This window comes from Mirounga leonina, unplaced genomic scaffold, assembly GCF_011800145.1.
Source record: "Mirounga leonina isolate KUSES-001 unplaced genomic scaffold, KU_Mleo_1.0 Mir_174, whole genome shotgun sequence".
Taxonomy (NCBI): domain Eukaryota; kingdom Metazoa; phylum Chordata; class Mammalia; order Carnivora; family Phocidae; genus Mirounga; species Mirounga leonina.
This window is the reverse complement of record NW_023270451.1, coordinates 5093166-5110665: the sequence shown is the minus strand read 5'-3', so window position 1 is coordinate 5110665 and position 17500 is coordinate 5093166. Positions and strand designations below refer to the sequence as shown.

General features: G+C 38.2%; 2 protein-coding genes across 2 annotated transcripts in view; one reads left to right on the top strand and one right to left on the bottom strand.

Annotated features, from left to right (window-relative positions):
• RELN (reelin) overlaps positions 1-17500 on the bottom strand; it is a 523500-nt gene that overhangs the window by 346705 nt on the left and 159295 nt on the right. The window lies entirely within an intron of this gene.
• Positions 7916-11036, top strand: LOC118020653 (ubiquitin carboxyl-terminal hydrolase 28-like). The gene is given in 1 exon segment (XM_035020403.1): positions 7916-11036. A coding segment is annotated over 1 exon segment (3048 nt). The 5' UTR covers positions 7916-7973; the 3' UTR covers positions 11022-11036.

Here is a 17500-nt window from a genome sequence, read left to right as displayed (position 1 = left end):
GTCTGTTGGATATTCTCTCCTTCCCCCTCTGTTTCTCCCTTCTCTGCTCCTTCCCCGACTTGCACTCTCTCTCTAATAAATAAAATCTTTAAAAAGTAATAAAATAATTTTACGTAACATTTCAACCACTATTCCAGAGACTGCTGCCTGTATGCCTTAAGACCATCATTTTTCACTTTCTAGTAGCCCTTGAGAGGCTTCCCAGAATTTGGAGGATCATGAAATCCACAATAGCACTGTCTGAAGTTGAAGACACAGTCCATAATTGCTCCTTGAATCTCCCTCTTGTTATAGAACTGACAACTCAGACCATGATTTCGTAATAAAAGCTCAAATTATTGTTCCTTGTTCATATTTCTTTAAACTTGTCTACATATTGATATACATTTTGCCACTCTTCTTCTCCTTCATATTTACAGTATCATCCTACAGTTTATTCATATCAAGCTAGCATTTCACTCTCTGGAAGAGTCTAGTGTTACCCATAAACTTGAATATTTCAATGTGAATTCTCACTTCGAGGTGATTTATGAATCAACGAGTTGAGACCAAGGGCAAACAGATACCCAAAGTAGCAGGCGAAGGTTCTAAATATGTGGCCAGGCCCTCTCTACGTGAGGTAATGCCCTGCTTTTAATATAGCAAAAGCAGAGATGAAGGTGAAAAAGACTTCCACTCGGCTGAAAAGGACTTTAAGGATTCTTCCACATTGTTAAAATGGTCAATATTAAGCATGCTCACATTTGTTTGTATAATGAACCATAATTTCTAAGAATCAGTCTGTAGGATTTTCTTTAGGAAAAGCTTAAGGATACTTGTATTAAGAATTTATTTTTCCAGGGAAGACTAAATTGAGTATGGAAGAAAGGATAGACAATGACAATGCTAGAATAAAATAGCATTAATAAACAGAAAAATGTAGATGTTATCACTCGTGACAATTTTAAAGGCTCTACTCTGTGCCTATAATCATTAAATAATTAGGACTTTAGAGAGTGAATATTTATATAATATAATAAATATAATATAAATATAAATATAATATAATAAATATAATATAAATATAAATATAATAAAGCCAACTCTTCTTTACTAGTGGAATTTACATTCTCTATGGGAATGCTACATTCAAATTATAGAGCTAAAACAACAAAGATTTTTAAAAAGTATAAACATTAGACTGAGAGGTTCACTCACTACTGACTAGGTAGCTGCAAGGCCCTGTGTTCCAGAGAGTTTTGGAAAGTGGGCACAATGTGTTGCTTTTCAACTGAGTTAGTTTGCCTTATAAAACAGACCTTTAAAAGGCATTTATTGAAATTTAACAATGGAACAGAAAATGTTGCAAAGTGAGAGAGAGTTTTCTTTTTTTTGTTCAAGTTTTTATGTAAATTCCAGTTAGTTAACGTACCATGTAATATTAGCTTCAGGTGTAGAATTTAGTGATTCATCACTTACATACAATACCCAGTGCTCATCACAAGTGCTCTCCTTAATCCCCATCACCCATTTAGTGCATCCTCTGCCCATCACCCCTCCAGCAACCCTCAGTGTGTTCTCTATAGTCAAGAGTCTGTTTTCTGGTCTGCTTCTCTTTTTTCCCCCTATGTTCATCTATTTTGATTCTTAAATTCCACATATGAGTGAAATCACATGGTATTTGTCTTTCTCTGACTTATTTTATAAAATGAGAGCATAATAGGAGAGAATAGTTTTCTTAATTAAAGTGATGACTAGGTATTAGAACAGTGATAAGGAAACCGGCATTTATCTTAAGCTATGAATAATTACCAAACATTATTATAAAGGACTATTACTGTTTGAAGTTGAAAAGTTAACTACCATTAGTCTTTGTGATGCTGGCCTTAGCACAAAAATCATAATATGGTTTTATTTTAGTCACGTTGACTTCATAGTTAACTCTACTATGAAAATAATATGGTTTCATAATTAGGCGTGTGCAAAGAGCATTTGCTACAAGACTGTTCATTACAAAGCTGCTAAAACAGTGAACACTGGAAAAAAGCAAAATGTCCATAAATAAATAATTTATTAAATACATTATAGTACAGCCATATAATAGGATACTATCCAGATGATGATGTAGACAGATGTTTATTAGAAAAACATTTAAAATGTAATGTTAGGTTTTAAAACAAAGCTAGACTATAAAATGGAATGCATGGTAGAGCCCCAAGTAGTAAAAATAAAATTGAACACATACATACATCTGAAGAGATATACCCAAAGATACTTACTATTCTTATTTCTGGGAAAAGGAACATGTGGGTGTGTGCAAACAGGAGTAAGTGTTGGTGTGAAGGTGTGTGTGGACATACACAGGTATTCGCTTAGCTGTAGTTGTAAATACTTTCTTCAATAGATATTACTTGCCTAACCAGAAAATAAAATGAATTTAAACATTTAAAAGGAAATAGTATTCACTGTCAACTTTAAATGTGAAGAACAGTCTGTTTGTAGCATACATTTGTCTACTGTCATTATTTTTGTTTTTTTAAAGATTTTATTTATCTTTTAATAAGAGAGAGAGACAGCGAGAGAGGGAACACAAGCAGGGGGAGGGGCAGAGGGAGAAGCAGGCTCCCCACGGAGCAGGGAGCCTGTTGCGGGGCTCGGGGCTCCATCCCAGGACCCTGGGATCATGACCTGAGCTGAAGACAGATGCTTAACAACTGAGCCACCCAGGCGCCCCTATTGTCATTCTTTTAAATTCTAAGTCCAAATAAAGGCATTTTACATTCTGACCCAAACATGAAATACAGAAAGCCAAAAAAATTTAACTTGACATTTTTACTAAAAACCAAACTCAGAAGAGAGAATGTCTAAAAGAAACAGTTGACAGGAAAAAAGTATATATATATATATTCCAAACAAACCTTGGGATTAGAAAATAAGTTAAAAAAAAAATGTCTGATTTGGAGTTGCCAAAGTGCACTATATAGAACTGAAGTTACAGAATACTCCTTGAGAGAAAATTGATTCCCTTTGATCTATAAAGAAGTCATCTTGTCACTCTCCAAATGAACCATTTAGAAATCTCCCCTGCTGTTGATTTGTATGGGTATTCTGATTTCACAACATATATGAGACCCATTATATTAAATAAAGAAACCTGTGTTTTAATAGCAAAGTATAAATTAAAAAGTTATGAATTATTTGCCTTCAACTGATGACAGCACAGTTATTTATACTCTCAGTTTCTTCTAATAGGCTTTTATTTTTCCTAAAATCCATAAATATTGCTTTAATTTATTATACCCAAGATCTTTAAGTGGAGACAAACACTAAACACCTTCTATTGATAAGTTCTGATGATATATAGATAATACAGATTCAATTCTTCATCTACCATCTATCTATACAACACAGAAACCTCTGTAGAGCTATCCTTTTGAACATACCTTTAAAAATTTCCCCAATGTGGTATTTATTATAAATTAGAAGGTCTTAAAAATACCAAATATTTCCCAAAAAGCAAATATTTCATTGTAACATTTTAGAATTAAATGTTACCATTTAAAATGCCTGAAGATATTTACTTAGATTTCTTTATCAAAATATATTAATAACATTTCATTTTAACAACAGAAAATAATGAAAGTCATAGTTGGCATAATACTTATAAGACTTGATGTTTTCACCTAATAAAATTGTAGGTACATTTTTCCATTCCAGCTTTCCCTCCCCCACAGGAAATGATTCCATGCCAAATCCCTTAAATTCCTCTTTTGAAGTTTAAAATTAATTCCCATGGTTGCTCTTCTATAATCCCCCATCTTTTAAAAAATGCAAAATATGCTTATACTTTTTGAGAAATCAGATGAAATCCCAAATATCCTATATGAGTATGTGCTATGCTTTTAAAAAGTAAGCCTACATGCTCATTCTCAAAAGCTCATTCATCAAGGAGTCTAATTCTGTAATTAATACGAACAAGGTAACAATTTGCTTTAAGTGTCCACTCATAATGTTAAATCAATGTTAAATTATAAAGAACTTCCATGGAAATACATAAGACACACACACTGATTCTAAATGAAATTCATTATGAGCAGCTCTATTATACTGAATAGCAAATGAATTCTTAATAATGAGGCACTTGATGTGTTATCCAGAACTGGGGTTGACAAGAAAGCCACTTAGCTTCACTTTCTAATAATATTACAGCAAGTAACTGATACGGCACATATATTTTTCAATTTGGAAGGAAAACTTGAAAGAAAATTATGTTTTACCAAACCTTTTTAATACAGCCTGTTTCCTTCACAGACTTGTCAAAGGTTCTGTTCTCTTTTATAAGCTCATCTTGCCCTCACCATCAGAAGTCCATAACAACAGATGCTAGAATAATTAAAAACCTATCACTATAGACTCTTCCATCACATCACAGACTAGGAAAATGAAGGCAGTTTATGGGTGTCCTTGTCTCACTTTATCCACCCCTTTGTGGTTGATGTGTAGGCTTTAATGTGCATCCTTGCACCTCTCCTCCGGCAGGAAGCCTGTCTCTGGGGATCACTTGCAGAAAATAGGACACTGAGTCCATAATTAAAGTAATCTCTTTCCAGGCAGATGCTGCAGTTGGCTCTGTTATCACATATTACAAAAGGCATCTTGAGGGTTATAAAATGTGCAGCAAATAGCTTTGGAGATGAGAAACAGCAATTTTTCATCTAATTTTGATCCATAGACATGTAAGCACTGTATTGCTACTTTTTGGTTTCAAGCCAAATAACTATTATGGTGTTAAGATGAGCCGGGCAGTAACCAAAATTAAAGAATACTTTAGCTTTTATCCTCAAAGTGAGAAAAGCTCTTTTGTAACCATCTTTGCACTTAGCAAATAAGGATGCCATCTCAAATATGAGCATTAATGCCTGCAGGCGGATTTAGAAGAAAGGCTTATGTAGCTTAGCTTTACAGCCTTACTTTCAATATATTTGCTTAAGTTAAAACCAGAGGTTGATTAAGGGACCTACCATCTTGGCTCCTTTGCAACCACAGCGAACATTTTTAATTAGAAGCATTTCTACTGTTTATCATTTGTATAATATTTTTGGACATTGCTCTTTTGAAATATATGTCAGCCCAGATAACTAATAAGCTCATATTATTCCTAATCCCTTCTCTAAATACTAATAGTGGGAACAAATGGAGAACATTTGACAAACACAAGTCCAGCTTAGGACTTGTCAATGTGGGTAACCAAACCTGACCTCAATATTGTGAAGTGCTAAAATGGAAGAGGAAATAATTTTAATATTTATTTCTCAGTGCTATTAAATAAGACAACTTTTGAAAATGCAGTGATGTAATGTTAAAAAGATTACCTTAAAATTCCAGAAAATATGTGGTTTAAATTTATTTCCTCAAACCGCATTTATTTAAAAAAAATTTTAACAGCAAAGTTTTACATGAACTTGAGCCTTTCAATTAAAAAAATACTATCGATAATATTAAACTTTATATTTTATGTTAGTCTAAATAACATTCAAAAACAGGAGATATCTTATTTAGCTTAATTAACAATAGAAATATTGTATTCCACATGTTTAAGATGTCAGAATTATTATTTAGAAGGATTTACATATCACTTGAATTATTAGAGAAAAATTAATTGCAAATCAGAATTTTAAGTTATTGATAAAGTTTTGTTAAATGACCAAATTGTTATTTCCAGAATGCCTAAAATGTTATAATATAAAGCCAGCCGTCATCAGTGCAACATCTGGAGGTTTAAATAGCAGAATATAAGTCCTAATTCTCTAATACAGTCTTGGTACATTTGTGCATTCTTGCAATTTTTCATTTATGTATGCATGCATTCATTCATCCATTCAAGAAATAATTTTTTTGAGGTTTAATATATTTTTATTAGCATATAATGTATTATTTGTTTCAGGGGTACAGGTAAGAAATAATTTTTAAAGAATTTTTGTCCAAATAATTTTATAATACTATTGCATTTGAAATATTAGAAAATACATGGGGCGACTGGGTGGCTCAGTCGGTTAAGCGTCTGCCTTCGGCTCAGGTCATGATCCCAGGGTCCTGGGATCGAGCCCCACATCGGGCTCCCTGCTCGGCGGGAAGCCTGCTTCTCCCTCTCCCACTCCCCCTGCTTGTGTTCCTGCTCTCGCTGTGTCTCTATCAAATAAATAAAATCTTAAAAAAAAAAAAAAAAAGAAATATTAGAAAATACATACTCAGTATCTTGTCACCTCAAAGGTAGTTTTCAATTTTGCATTTTTCCTTCAGTTTTACCTATATGAATGTTATTTTGTCCTTAGGAAATTACCCCTAATATTTCTAATATTATTATGTTTTGCTTATTTTGTCTGGAATTAATATAGTGGCACGGACTTCCTTTTTGTTAGAATTTGCCTGGTATATCTTTTCCTGTCTCTTTACTTTCAATGTTTTTGTGCCATTATGTTTAGGTTTGTCTCTTGGAAGAACATTGCTAGATTTTTAAAATTACATTTTGAAAGTCAAAGTGTATTAACTGGTGAATTTAATCTGTTCATATTATTGTAAATATATACATGCAGTTGACCTTTGAACAGCATGGGTTTGAACTGTGCAGGTCCACTTATAGGGGGATTTTTTTTTTTTTTTGGTAAATAAAATAAAGTGCTGTAAATGTTTTTTCTCTTCCTTATGATTTTCTTAATGACATTTTCTTTTCTCTGGCTTACTTTATTGTAAGAATGCAGGATTTAATACATATACAAAATATGTGTTAATCAACTGTTTATGTTATCAGTAAGGCTTCTGATCAACACTAAGCTATTAGTTAAGTTCTGGGGGAATCAAAAGTTATATGCAGATTTTATATGCAGATTTCAATCATGCAGGGGGTTGGTGCTTTGTTTGAGGGTCAACTATATACTTATTTATCAGTTAGGCATGAAAATTTATGTATCGTGTTGTTTGAAGGTCAACTATATACTTATTTATCAGTTAGGCATGAAAATTTATATATCATGTGTTGTTTGAGGGTCAACTATATATACTTATTTATCTTACATTTTATACTTCTATGCTTTTGAAGGTAACCTTTTTTCCTTTCTTTGGAGGGATTAAGTTTTCTTTCATCTTTTCTCCAATCCTTCCCCTGTTTTGGAAGTTATACTTCTATTTCAGTTCTACACATTTATGTTTTTAACTACGTCTACAACTTTCTTTTAGAATTTAAGGACCTTAGAAAACTTTAATACTGGCTTCTCTCCTTCTTCCAATTCACACTCATGTTGCTTAGTATTTCAGTTATTCTTTGCCTTTAAATTCTATCTGAAAATAGTTATTGGTGTATATTTTGTATATAAATTTATTTACATAACCAAAGCTTATTTGGAATCTCTAACAAACTTGCTAATTATTATTAACTCTTGTATCACAATATTAAAGCACATCTTTTAAAAGCTTGCTTTAAAAATCGTCTGTTTCTGTGTGTGGTAAAAATGTGGTAAAAATATCAAGTCTCTTTTTTTTAATGTCTTTATTTTGTTTTTCATGCCTAACTGATAATTTATCTAGGTACAGAATTCTAGGTTGACAATGCATTTCCTCCACGACTTTGAAGATACTGTTCCATTGTCTCCTGACATCCCTTGTTGCTGATGAGAAAGCCACTACCAGACTAAAATGACAGGAAATCTACATTTTATCTTTGGTTGCCTCTGAGATTTTTCTCTTTGATACTCTGAAGGTTCACCATGATCTGATTCAATGCTAACTTTATTTATGTTGCTTAGATAGAAAAGACTCTTGTCTTCCTTAGTTCTAGAAAATTCCCCACCATTATCTCTTCAAATAGGTTTGTCTTCATTCTTTCTATTCTCTCCTTCTAAAACTTTTTTTTTTTTTAAGATTTTATTTATTTCACCTCTGTGAGGCTGGGCTGGCGGCGGCGGCGGGAGCCGGATGATCCGCGGAGGGGCGCCTCGGCCATGACTGCGGAGCTGCAGCAGGACGACGCGGCTGGAGCAGCCGACCGACACGGCTCGACCTGCCAAATGCTGTTAAACCAACTAAGAGAAATCACAGGCATTCAGGACCCTTCCTTTCTTCATGAAGCTCTGAAGGCCAGTAATGGTGACATCACCCAGGCAGTCAGCCTTCTCACCGAGGAAAGAGTTAAAGAGCCCAGTCAAGACACTGTTGCTACAGAACCATCTGAAGTAGAGGGCAGTGCTGCCAACAAAGAAGTTTTAGCAAAAGTGATAGACCTTACCCATGATAACAAAGATGATCTTCAAGCTGCCATTGCTTTGAGCCTACTGGAATCCCCCCAAATTCAAGCTGATGGAAGAGATCTGAACAGGATGCACGAGGCAGCCTCTGCAGAAACGAAACGCTCCAAGAGAAAACGCTGTGAAGTCTGGGGAGAAAATCCCAATCCTAACGACTGGAGGAGAGTCGACGGGTGGCCCGTTGGGCTGAAGAATGTTGGCAATACATGTTGGTTTAGTGCTGTTATTCAGTCTCTCTTTCAACTGCCTGAATTTCGAAGACTTGTCCTCAGCTATAGTCTACCGCAGAATGTGCTTGAAAACTGTCCGAGTCACACGGAAAAGAGAAATATTGTGTTTATGCAAGAGCTTCAGTATTTGTTTGCTCTGATGATGGGATCAAATCGCAAATTTGTAGACCCTTCAGCAGCCCTGGATCTCTTAAAGGGAGCATTCCGATCACCTGAGGAACAGCAGCAAGATGTGAGTGAATTCACGCACAAGCTCCTGGATTGGCTAGAGGATGCATTCCAGCTAGCTGTGAGTGTGAACAATCCCAGGAACAAATCTGAAAATCCAATGGTGCAGCTTTTCTACGGTACTTTCCTCACTGAAGGGGTTCGTGAAGGAAAGCCCTTTTGCAACAATGAGACCTTCGGCCAGTATCCCCTTCAGCGTTGGTTTACAAAGCTACCTCCAGTGTTGACCTTTGAACTCTCAAGATTCGAGTTCAATCAGTCCCTTGGTCAGCCAGAGAAAATTCACAATAAGCTGGAATTTCCTCAGATCATTTATATGGACAGGTACATGTACAAGAGCAAAGAACTTATTCGAAGTAAGAGAGAGTGTATTCGAAAGTTGAAGGAGGAAATAAAAGTTCTGCAGCAAAAACTGGAAAGGTACGTGAAGTACGGCTCAGGCCCAGCTCGGTTTCCACTCCCGGACATGCTGAAATACGTTATCGAATTTGCTAGTACAAAACCTGTCCCAGAAAGGGCCACGTCTCAAAGCGATGCGCACATGATGTTACCGCTTTCTTCAGCACACTGCCCAGTTTCTGACCTGGCATCCAAGGAAAGTACAAGTAAAGATAGCTCTTCTCAGGATGTTGAAGGTACCTTTTCTTCTGAAGATCCTCTACCCAAATCTAAGGCAATGAATAAGCCACTTGCATCTTCCCGGTCTTCAATGGAAATGCCTGCACAGCCAACTCCTTGAACCGTCACAGACGAGGAGATAAACTTTGTTAAGACCTATCTTCAGAGGTGGAGGAGTGAGATCGAACAAGATATACAAGATTTAAAGAATTGTATTGCAAGCACCACCCAGACTATTGAGCAGATGTATTGTGACCCTCTCCTTCGTCAGGTGCCTTATCGCTTGCATGCTGTTCTTGTTCATGAAGGGCAAGCAAACGCTGGACACTACTGGGCCTATATCTATAATCAACCCCGACAAGTCTGGCTCAAGTACAATGACATCTCTGTTACTGAATCTTCCTGGGAAGAACTTGAAAGAGATTCTTATGGGGGCCTGAGAAATGTTAGTGCTTACTGTCTGATGTACATTAACGACCAGCTACCGCACTTCAATGCAGAGGTAGCCCCAAGCGAATCAGATCAGATGTTAGGAGAAGTGGATGCCCTGTCTGTTGAACTGAAGCATTACATTCAGGAAGATAACTGGAGGTTTGAGCAGGAAGTCGAGGAGTGGGAAGAAGAGCAGTCTTGCAAAATCCCTCAAATGGAATCCTCCACGAGCTCAGCATCCCAGGATTTCTCTCCATCCCCAGAGCCTTCAGCAACCGCCTCGCATGGGGTCCGCTGCTTGGCATCCGAGCACGCTGTGATTGTCAAGGAGCAGACGGCGCAGGCCATTGCGAACAGCGTGCACGCCTACGAGAGGAGCGGCGTGGAGGCGGCGCTGAGCGAGGTGTTCCATGAAGAATACTCCAGGCTCCACCGGCTTGCCAAAGAGACGCCCGCTTCACACAGCGACCCTCAGCTCCAGCACGTGCTGGTCTACTTTTTCCAAAATGAAGCACCCAAAAGAGTAGTAGAATGGACCCTCCTGGAACAGTTTGCAGATAAAAATCTTAGCTATGATGAAAGATCCATCAGCATCATGAAGGTGGCTCAAGCTAAACTGAAGGAGATTGGTCCAGATGACATGAATATGGAAGAGTACAAGAAGTGGCACGAAGATTATAGTTTGTTTCGAAAGGTGTCTGTGTATCTCCTCACAGGCCTGGAATTCTACCAAAAAGGAAAGTACCAAGAGGCACTCTCCTACCTGGTCTATGCCTACCAGAGCAATGCCGCTCTGCTGATGAATGGGCCCCGCCGCGGGGTGAAGGAATCGGTCATCGCTTTGTACGGAAGAAAATGCCTTCTGGAGCTGAATGCCAAAGCAGCTTCTCTCTTTGAAACAAACGATGACCACTCTGTAACTGAGGGCATTAATGTGATGAATGAGTTGATCATTCCCTGCATTCACCTTATCATTAATAATGACATCTCCAAGGATGACCTCCATGCCATCGAGATCATGAGAAACCATTGGTGCTCTTACCTTGGGCAAGATATCGCTGAAAATCTACAGCTGTGCTTAGGAGAGTTTCTACCCAGGCTTCTGGATCCTTCTGCAGAAATCATTGCCCTGAAGGAGCCTCCGACCATTCGGCCCAATTCTCCCTATGACCTTTGTAGCCGATTTGCAGCTGTCATGGAGTCAATTCAGGGGGTTTCCACTGTGACAGTGAAATAAGCCCCCACACGGTCAAGGCCCAGTTTGGTCTGAGGCCGCCTGCCTGCTGTACAGAAGTCTGTTGTCACAGTGTTTCCCCTGGGGGAAGGGGTTAGGTGGGAAAGTAAGATTCAGATCCAGACCCCAACCATGCTAAAGAAGGATTGAAAATAAAATTGCACTTTTTAGGTACAGAAAAAGAAAAAAAAAAGAGATTTTATTTATTTCTTGGACAGAGAGAGAGAGAGAGCACAGAAGCAGGGGAGCAGCAGAGGGAGAAGCAGACTCCCAGCTGAGCAAGGAGCCCGACTCAGGGCCCGATCCCGGGACCCCGGGATCATGACCTGAACCAAAGGCAAATGCTTAACCGACTGAGCCACCCAGGTGCCCCTAGATGTTACTTTCTTAACTTGATGTTCTATACCAGGTTAATAAGGTAAAGTCAAGTCAGACTCCTCACACAGAGAATTTTAGTTTCTCGTAAGTGGCTTACTTTACCAAAAGTCTCAGTCTGATGACAAGCTTTGCTGTTTTCCCAGGCAGAGCTGGATGATACTTGAGGCTCCAGGCTTCAGGCAGCGGGCCCAGCGCCTGCTTCCTCTCCTTCCCTCTCTCCTGCTGTCTTCGAAAAGGCTCTCAGCGATGGCTCCAGATCCCACTGAGGTTAAAACTCCAGGCCTAGGACCTAAATCCAGGTTTAAAATACCCATAGACCCGGATGATATCTGCTCCCACTTCCTGATCCAGTCTCCATACCTCCCCTTTCTTCTGGCACCTTGTGTCTTCACTTTCTTTCCAACAATTTTGTACGTATTTTAAATGCTTACTCATTTATCTAAAGTTTCTATGTGATTTTAATAGAAGGAGCTCCTGCCATGAGAGCTCAGTCTTCCACAATGCCAGAAATCCTCTACAAACATAATTTTAATGTGTTTGAAATAGTAGAAATGCATTTTTTTATGTTTTTGTCACTTAATACTCCAAACATCTCTCGAGTTGCTACACTATCTTTACAATTACTATTTTAACAGTGACAGAGAGCAGTAATATAAGATAGCAGCTAAAAGGACATGTTTTGGATGAAAACAGACCTATTTCTGTGAGCTCTTCAAGCTCTTTCTTCAGTAATAGTGATATAGGAAGGTACAGCATCTGAATAGGCTGCCTGGTATACAGGTGCTCACTAAATGGAAATTGGTATTTTTACTACTATCATCATCATCATCATCATCACCATCAAATGCTATTCCAAACCTCATTATTGCTTATTTTAATATTAATGATTAGCATTCTAGACATGCTCATTTTAAATCTTAGGTACACGGTGGTAAATTGTCATAGGGTAAGGGAATATTTGAGAAGGCCCTGAACTTAAAACACTGCGGCAGAGGATGGGGGGACAGGCAGGGTGAGACCCAAGGGTGGGGGCAGGGAGAAGAACAGTGCCTTAGCCCAGAGCAGCCAAAGAGTGGTACTAAGTCCTGAGCACTGTATGAAAAGGTAACCAGAAGGGATCCCCACTTGTCACACTTGGCCTACATAGAGTTAAGGTCCCCATAAAGTTAAGGTCCATAGAAATTTCTGCTTTAGCAAACAAAATTAAAATGAACAGTTAGGTAGGGACACCTGGGTGGCTCAGTGGGTTAAGCGTCTGCCTTCGGCTCGGGTCATGATCCCAGGTTCCTGGGATCGAGTCCCGCATCAGGCTCCTTGCTCAGCAGGGAGCCTGCTTCTCCCTCTGCCTGCCACTCCCCCCTGCTTGTGCTCTCTCTCCCTCTCTCTCTCTGACAAATAAATAAAATCTTTAAAAAAAAATGAACAGTTAGGTAACCAGTTTTCTACAAAAAAATTGCCCTGCTTGGCCAGGTTAGCAGTTATAATGTTTTAAGTTCACAGGGCCATTGCAAAATCTTAGCTTTACGTTCCTCCTTCTGTATGTCCTTTGAAGTACATGTTATATTCTGTAAATGTTAAGGTAACATAAGAGGAAAAGATAATTAATTAGATTTTCTCAGGGCTACACATTAGAACTTTCTGTAATGATGGAAATGTTCCAGATCTGTGCTGTTCAATATAATAGTCACTAGACATATGTGGCTCCTGAACTTGAAATGTGGCTAGTGTAACTAAGGAACTGAACTATTTATTTTATTTGACTTTAACTTAAATAGCCACATGTAAAAATAAATAAATAAATAAATAGCCACATGTGCCTTGTAGCTAGTGTATTAGAAAGTATAGTTCTAAACAAATTCTAGAATATATGCGTGTTTGTATATATATGCATATATATGAATATACATCTATGTCTGTATGTAAATATATACATAAATATAAACATATACATGCATATGGACATAATCTCAGAGGTATTGCAGGTTTGGTTCCAGACCATGGTAATAAAGCAAATATCACAATAAAATGAGTCAATGAATTTTTTGGTTTTCCAGTGCATATAAAAGGTATGTGTTTACATTATAGTGTAGTCTTTTAAGTGCACAATAGCATTGTGCCTTTAAAAAAGTACATACCTTAATTTAAAAGTACTTTATTGCCAAAAAGTGCTAACCATCACCTGAGCTCTCAGCGAGTCATGATCATTGACCACGGATCATCATAACAAATACAATAATAATGAAAAAATTTGAAATATTACAAGAATTACAAAACATGACACAGAGGCATGAAGTGAGCAAATGCTGTTGGAAAAATGACACTGGCAGACTTGTTCGATTCAGGGTTGCCACAAACCTTCAATTTGTAAAAGTCAGAGTATCTGTTAATTGCACTAAAGTGACACACAATAAAGCGAAGTATGTCTGTATGTATATCCAAGTAAGTCACAGTGGACAAGTTAAGTTCTTTAAAAAATTCCTATCTGGAAGAAGCAATCAAAAATCTACTTCATGTTTGTAATCATGCCTTAATATTCAGAGATTTTAAAAAAAAAAAGCAGAGCTAAATAAAATCTGGCTGCTAGTATATATTATCCAAGTCACTGTATTGGCAAACCATGGAGTTGTTGCTGCCATGAGAAAAATTTATTCACCTGGTTCCCAGACATCTTTGTCATCACTATTTTTGACTGCATAGGCAATTTGAAAAAAAAATAATAATTTCTCACATAAGGCCTCTAAAACTGGTTTCACCAATTCTATTAATAAAGAAATAACCCAAATCTCTGCCCATATCTCATTTAGGAGATTTCTATTAGATACAGAGAAGTGCTAAGAATTGTAATACATAAAGCTTTTAGATTTACCGACTTTGGTGTTTTTTGCTTTCACAAATGATCCATGTGATTTCAAGTAATAAGTGCCAAGTGGAGTAGTAATCCCATCTAAACCACAAGGCCTCATAATAAAGAGCATCTTGTGGTTTCCAAACCTCAGTCCACTTACTTAAGTACCCTTCACAAGTTATGATTCCATTACATGAAAGGGAAGGGAAGAATAAAAAGATGGGTTTGCCATAAGCTTGCTTTTTTGTTTGTTTTGCTTTTGCTTCTAGAATTAACATTAGGAAAAACTGGTATTTCTACCTAAAAGAAAAAAAAAGCAGAGATTTAAAAAAGAACAAATTCACTAATACAACTATTTGCTGTGGGATAGGCTTCACAGATGCAGGTCCATCTTTGGACCCTAAACATATTTCATTACTGAAATAGAAAAATTTTCTCATTATAAAGCAGTTCTACTTCTCAGATGCTCTTATGATTCTGATGAAAAAAAACTGTCCTATGAAACTCCAGTAAATTTCCCTAATAGAACCAGTGTTTTTTACACTGTGGCTTCTTGGAAGAAGGAGGTGACGAGAAGGAAGAAGACAGGTAATACAAAGGGGTTGGTATTGCCTTTTGAATATCTATTAAATTTATTAAAATATGTTGTATAATTAATATAAAAAATAATTTCTTTAGACCTTCCTGGAGATAAATGGACATATTTTATCTCAACATTTTATCACACTCCCTAAAATTAAAAATTAAATCCCCAGGCAGCATCTTGACCTCATTTGCCAAAAAGTTGATAAATAAGAACACACATTAGACCCTGAACTTAGACTGTGTCCTCTTGTCCGAACCTAATAGGCTATTTAACTTTCATGAAAAACAGGGGCCTACAGGGAGTGAGAACCATCAGGGTCCTAGCCATTCACTTTTAAGGGTAGAAAATATATATATATATGGTTTTTTTTGTTTTGTTTTGTTTTGTTTTTTTTGCGAGAGAGAGAATGAGAGAGAGCACGAGAGGGAGGAGGGTCAGAGGGAGAAGCAGACTCCCTGCCAAGCAGGGAGCCCGATGCGGGACTCGATCCCGGGACTCCGGGATCATGACCTGAGCCGAAGGCAGTCGCTTAACTAACTGAGCCACCCAGGCGCCCCGAAAATATATTTTTTTTATCCTGTCATTCAAAGGTACATTTTTGAGCAGCACCGAAATAATTGTCTCAGGTTGGGAAATGTCTGTTTAAAAAAAGAAAACTAGACCATCAGAAAAAAATTAGAGACCTGTGAGTTAAGAGACAGATTAAATTCCCCCTATAGAAAACAGCATATCTGGTTTTATCGAACAGTGTGGATACAAACATGTTAGCCTTCCATGACAAGGGATTTATTTTTGCAGTAAGCTACATAAACCTAAAAAGTAAAATAACATTTGTATGTATCAACTGTTGGCATCCTTATCTGTAGCTATGAATGCACTCCCAATAAATGCACCCATGGGAGCGTCCCTGATCTCATTTCAAATGTTTAAATAACAAGGCAAATACATCTATGATGCTTCCTTCTGATGGATGGAAATAAATGGGCAACCATACTATCTTTCCTGAGGAATCCTCCAGACACAGTGGAATGGCTCTCATCAAAAATTAAAGGCTTCTGAGATATACTCAAGGCAGCACCTCAAATCTGTGCATCTGTATGATTTTCAGCCTGTCTGGTATTCAGAAACTGCTGCTGTCTTCAATTTTTTAAATGATGTGGGGTTTTTTTGTCTTCTTGTTTAGTATACTTTTAAAAAATTAGTCTTCTAGGAGAATCTTCCTTTAAAATGTCAAATGTTCAAATACAGTCCACTTGTGTACCTCTTTGCTGGCCTGAGTTCATTCTTTGTTGTTGCTTCAGTATCTTAAATAGAACACCACTTGTTTCACATCAGTTCCTAGTTTTGAGGTATTTGACTTATGGTTAAATTGTCACTAATTTGGGCACAGATCTGATCTTTTCTGCTCCCTTTGAATTCCAATATTATGTTAGCATCTCTGTCCAAGCAATTAAACTTAAATCTAATAGTGATAAGTTTTGCTTTAATACACACATTCCCTCCCTAATGGAATCCTTTCATGATAAGGGATAGGATATAATCACCATCCAAAGAAAGAACCTGCATCATGCTACATCAAGATAAAACCCATGTTTGACATATAAACCTAATGTTCTCCACATTTCAGAAATTTAAATAGGTGCCTCTTGTATTTGTAAAAGAGCCTAATATAGTGTTTTATTTTTTTTATTATTTTTTAAGTTTTATTTATTTAAGTAATCTCTACACCCAACATGGGGCTCAAACTCATGACCCCGAGATCAAGAGTCACATACTTTTCTGACTGAGCCAACCAGGTGCCCCTATAGTGTTCTGAACATAGTAAATGCGCATAGATATTCCTTTTTCCCCTTCATGCCTTCATTGAGTTATCCAGATATTAGTTTTCAACGTCTGATATGTCATCAGTTTCCCTGTGTTTGCTCACTTTATGTAACGTTTTTGAAAGATTTGAAAACTTTCAGTAAATATTTTGGCACTAGAAGATGGCGGAGGAGTAGGGAGACCTGGATTTCGTCTCCTCTCAGGAATTCAGCTGGATAGGGATCAAACCATTCTGAACACCTACAAACCCAATAGGAGATGGAAGAAAAGAAGAGCAACAACTCTCTCATCAGGAAAGCGACCACTGTCTGGGAGGTAGGACGTGCGGAGAAGTGAATCTGAGGCGATATTCGGGAGGATAGACGGCGGGGGAGGGGCCTCCGTCGGCCGCTTCTGGCAAATGATAGAGCCTCCGGGCACAAAGTCGGAACTTTTAGAACTCGGCTCCGCTGAGGGACCTCGCTCCGGTGGCTAAGGGGGGGGTGGAACCCTCGTGGGACAGTGTGGTCTCAGGAACCTCGGGGTCACAGAAAGACCGGGGGTGCCTGAGTGCAGCAGAGCTCCCAGATAATGGAGCAGGGAAGCCGGCTGCAGAGACAGAGCCGAGGCGCGGGCTCTCAGCTCGGGGTGGCCAAAAACCGGGATCCGCGGCACAGTCGGGCCACTGCTCCTCCAGCAGGGACCCAAAAGTGGCAGATCCGGGGAGACTCCCTTTTCTCCCCCGGGAGGAGCGGCGCCGGAGCGCACCGCAGGGATCTGCTGGGTTTGGAGACTCCACCGGGGTCGGGTGCCAGAGATAGAAATGCACGGTCACAGGCCGGGTGAGCACAGGGTGCAGCCGGAGCCCTG